The 4,740-nt window shown below is 43.1% G+C and overlaps 1 protein-coding gene across 2 annotated transcripts in view; it reads left to right on the top strand.

Annotated features, from left to right (window-relative positions):
* Positions 1–347: 347 nt before the first annotated feature.
* The window catches only part of LOC127642833 (CREB-regulated transcription coactivator 2-like), a 16,869-nt gene continuing 12,476 nt past the window's right edge, over positions 348–4,740 (top strand). For both annotated transcript variants that reach the window (XM_052125294.1, XM_052125293.1), the window contains exons 1-3: positions 348–683; positions 3,935–4,036; positions 4,196–4,309. In XM_052125294.1, coding sequence (XP_051981254.1) covers positions 492–683; positions 3,935–4,036; positions 4,196–4,309 — 408 coding nt within the window. In that variant the 5' untranslated portion in view covers positions 348–491. The remainder of the gene's footprint in view (positions 684–3,934; positions 4,037–4,195; positions 4,310–4,740) is intronic.

Here is a 4,740-nt window from a genome sequence, read left to right as displayed (position 1 = left end):
TGTGTGTGTACTGTATTCTGTGTGTGTGTATGTGTGTGTATATGTGGCTGTGTGTGTACTGTACTCTGTGTGTGTGAATGTGTGTATATGTGACTGTGTGTGTACTGTATTCTGTGTGTGTGTATGTGTGTGTGTATATGTGGCTGTGTGTGTACTGTATTCTGTGTGTGTATATGTGGCTGTGTGTACTGTATTCTGTGTGTGTGTATGTATGTGTGTGTGTGTGTATATGTGGCTGTGTGTGTACTGTATTCTGTGTGTGTGTATGTATGTGTGTGTGTATGTATGTATGTGTGTACTGTATTCTGTGAGTGTGTGTGTATATGTGGCTGTGTGTGTACTGTATATGCATGTGTGTGTGTGTGTGTTTATGTATGTGTGTATGTATCAGTCTCGCTCGTGCCCCTAGAGGGCTCAGATGTCTGTCTCTCTCTCTCAGAATGTGTCTGTCCGTTCTTCGTGTCTGTATGTGAGTTCGGGATCTCCTCATCATGTCCTCCGCGGGTGCTGCAGGAGCGTGCGGACCCGGACCAACACCGGGACCGAATCATGGCGGTTCGGGTCCCGCGTGCGGCGCGTCCAACCCGCGAAAGTTCAGTGAGAAGATCGCGCTGCACACGCAGAGACAGGCGGAGGAGACGGCGGCGTTTCAGGAGGTCATGATGGACCTCACCTCCACACGGGTAACACACACACTCCTAACACACGTGGGAACGGGACGCGGGTCCGAGTTTCCCGCGGAAAAATGTCAACTCTGTGTTTCTCTCGGTGGCCACGGGAGCGCGCGCGGCGTCAAGGGCGCGCGCGAGTAGCTAGTTAGCATGGTGGCTAACGGAAGCTAATGAACTAAACGCTGATTTTATATAAAAAGAACAAATTAAAGAGATTAAAGTAGCTTTAATTAACTAACAGATGTTAACAGAACCCTTATGAAGTATAACATTGATAAAAGCGTGTTAAATGTTTGCGAGAGTTTGATTAGACTGACAGGAAACGATTAGCGTATTAAACCAAAGATAAAACATGTTTTATATTTGCATATATATATATATATATATATATATATATATATATATATATATATATATATATATATATATATATATATTAGACATCCTACCATCGAAGTACCATGTAAATAGTATAAAAATAGTAATCATTATCAAAGAACAATCTCGACACTTTCACTGTATCATGGTACCATTAAAAACAGGCAGATTTGTGTAACTCATTCAGAACCAACCGAACCTGTTTGTGCTCCAGAACCCGTCCAAACACATGCACACTCATCTCAGTCTTGTGTGATATGATACTGACTGTAGATCTATATTTACATTTATAAACAGCTGTTATCAAGGCCGATTGGATAAATCTATCTAGACTGAAATAGTAAAAAAACAAATAAAATAAAACATGTGTTCATGATAAAGTTGCAGTCTAGAATTTTTAAATAAGACATAAAATAATTAAATGTACTGTACGATGGAAACAGTATAATACTTTTGTATCCTACCATACAAGAGTTTCACGACCAATACAGAATGATGCTGTTAATTAAAAAAAAAATAACAAATTATATATATATATTTTTAATGTAAAATATGGACAAGTTATTTCTAAATGTTTTACTTGAGGCCAAAATTAGAGCATCACTGTGAGCCATTTATATACAGTTGAAGTCAGATGTTTACATCATTAAAATGTTTAAGTACTCCACATAAAGGACTATCCGAAAAGTCCACAAATGGTCTTAAAACTGGATTTTTTCTATATAAATGTTCAATAAGATCAAACAATGTATGAATACAATCACTGAGTCATCAAGAAAATACGTATAAACCAACCAAAATGTATTCATAAATAAAATAAAGAAGACAAATAATCGAAAAGATAAAAATGGATATATTGTAAACGTATAAATGATGTAATTCTTTTTATAAGTCAGGGGTCAGGAAAGTTCTAGTTTCAGCATATAAGAAAGGGTATATGATTTTTTATTAATTACGCATATTAACTATTGCTAAAACTGTGGAGGAAGTGGTTAGAGCCTGTCAGAGCATTTAAAAAGGAAACTCTGCGCCGTTATATTCTGTATTTAATGCATCCTTTATTAAAGTTCAAATAATAAGGAAGCGGGCTGTATAAATCAGCACAAACTCCGAAACTGGCATTTGTGTGTGCGATACACAGCTTTATAAAGTCGAATAATCGTTCTAATAATCGTTAGATAGGAGTATTTCTTAAAGATGATTTTTGTCCTCTTTATTGTTAGTAAACACGTTTAATACAACCTTTTAAGTCGGGGCACAAGCTGAATAATCGGTTAAGAGCTAACGATTAATCGGTACAATAAACAACTGAATAGTTGAATAATCGGTAGTTTAGTCGATTATAAAACTAATCGTTTTTAAATACTGTCATAGTGTTGTAAGACAACGAACTTGATTAAGCCGTTAAGAATGGTGCCTTGTGTGACGTATGGCGAAGATTATTGACGCTGACTATCACACCTGGAGTCGTGAGTTTGAATCCAGGGCGTTCTGAGTGACTCTAGCCAGGTCTCCTTAGCAACCAAATTGGCCCGGTTGCTAGGGAGGTTAGAGTCACATGGGGTAACCAAATTGGCCCGGTTGCTAGGGAGGGTAGAGTCACATGGGGTAACCAAATTGGCCCGGTTGCTAGGGAGGGTAGAGTCACATGGGGTAACCAAATTGGCCCGGTTGCTAGGGAGGGTAGAGTCACATGGGGTAACCACATTGGCCCAGTTGCTAGGGAGGTTAGAGTCACATGGGGTAACCAAATTGACCCGGTTGCTAGGGAGGGTAGAGTCACATGGGGTAACCACATTGGCCCGGTTGCTAGGGAGGTTAGAGTCACATGGGGTAACCACATTGACCCGGTTGCTAGGGAGGGTAGAGTCACATGGGGTAACCAAATTGACCCGGTTGCTAGGGAGGTTAGAGTCACATGGGGTAACCAAATTGACCCGGTTGCTAGGGAGGGTAGAGTCACATGGGGTAACCAAATTGGCCAGGTTGCTAGGGAGGGTAGAGTCACATGGGGTAACCACATTGGCCCGGTTGCTGGGGAGGGTAGAGTCACATGGGGTAACCACATTGGCCCGGTTGCTAGGGAGGTTAGAGTCACATGGGGTAACCAAATTGGCCCGGTTGCTAGGGAGGGTAGAGTCACATGGGGTAACCACATTGGCCCGGTTGCTAGGGAGGGTAGAGTCACATGGGGTAACCAAACTGGCCCGGTTGCTTTGGAGGGTAGAGTCACATGGGGTAACCAAATTGGCCCAGTTGCTAGGGAGGGTAGAGTCACATGGGGTAACCAAATTGGCCTGGTTGCTAGGGAGGGTAGAGTCACATGGGGTAACCAAATTGGCCCAGTTGTAGGGAGGTTAGAGTCACATGGGGTAACCAAATTGGCCCAGTTGCTAGGGAGGGTAGAGTCACATGGGGTAACCAAATTGGCCCGGTTGCTAGGGAGGGTAGAGTCACATGGGCAGGGCTGGATTACCGATTAAAATGAACTAAAATTATGAATTTGACATTCTTCATGAACTCGTCTGCTCATCTGCATTGATGTCTGTTCAGATCATCATGAAAAATGTCACACCCAGTGAGTGATGTCACATGATTGGGTGTGGTTGACTGTCAACACTTGACTGTAGGCGTACGGTTCTCTCCACGAGTCAATAGAGGAGCGTGACGGCGAAGGGCGTTCAGCGTGCTCTGTTGCATACTGCACATTCTGTCAGATGCAGTTGGTCATTCATGTTCTCCATGCATAAATAAAAGCACACACTGTGCATTGTGTGTACATAATAGACGTCTATTATAGATAACACAACGGATCTATTGTCTACCGCCCGTCTCAGAATGTTGATGTGTGTTTAATTGAACGCTTCTCTCGTGTTGATTTGCAGATTCAGGCACAGAAGGTCCGATTGGCCAGAACTCAGGGCCCGTATTACAGCGGATCTCTGCCCAACGTCAACCAGATCGGCAGGAACACATCTGACCTGCAGGTGTGTGTGTCTCCAGACGCTGCTGCTGCATCAACAACAGCTCATTACGCCTCCTTATGGGTCCATATATGTGTTTGTATGTGCCGTGGGGCTGGATCTGACCCCCCTGTGTGTGTGTATGTGTGTGTGTGTGTGTTTGTGTGTGTGTGTGTGTCTCAGGGCTCGTTTCAGTCTCCTCTGGACTCCAGATACTCCACACGGCATCATGGTCTGGTGGAGAGAGTTCACAGAGACAGACGCTTCATCTCTCCCAGCAGGCCTTACAGAAGACAAGTATCCTTCCTGTTTGAGAACACCCCACCTGTGTCATGTTTAAGGGGCTTTCGCTGCTAAAAATAGTTTTCTTAATGAGCATTTTTGTCTTGTTTTCCAGTAAATATACAGCGATCAGCCACGACATTAAAAGCACCCGTCTAATGTTGTGTAGGTCCCCCTCGTGCCGCCAAAACAGCGCCAACCCGCGTCTCAGAACAGCATTCAGAGATGATGTTCAACTGTACAGAGTGGTTATCTGAGTTACCGCAGACTGTCAGTTTGAACCAGTCTGGCCATTCTCTGTTGAAAATCACAGAAATACTCAAACCAGCCTGCCTGGCACCAACAATCATGCCACGCTTTTAAGTCGGGGCACAAGTGGAATAATCGGTTAAGAGGGTACGAAAACAAATTATTCAAAGGGAGAAAAATATTTGACCTCTTTGGCA

The sequence above is a fragment of the Xyrauchen texanus genome, unplaced genomic scaffold (genome assembly GCF_025860055.1).
Source record: "Xyrauchen texanus isolate HMW12.3.18 unplaced genomic scaffold, RBS_HiC_50CHRs HiC_scaffold_886, whole genome shotgun sequence".
NCBI classification, from domain to species: Eukaryota; Metazoa; Chordata; class Actinopteri; order Cypriniformes; family Catostomidae; genus Xyrauchen; species Xyrauchen texanus.
The sequence above is the reverse complement of the archived record's forward strand: the minus strand, read 5'-3'. Positions and strand labels throughout refer to the sequence as shown.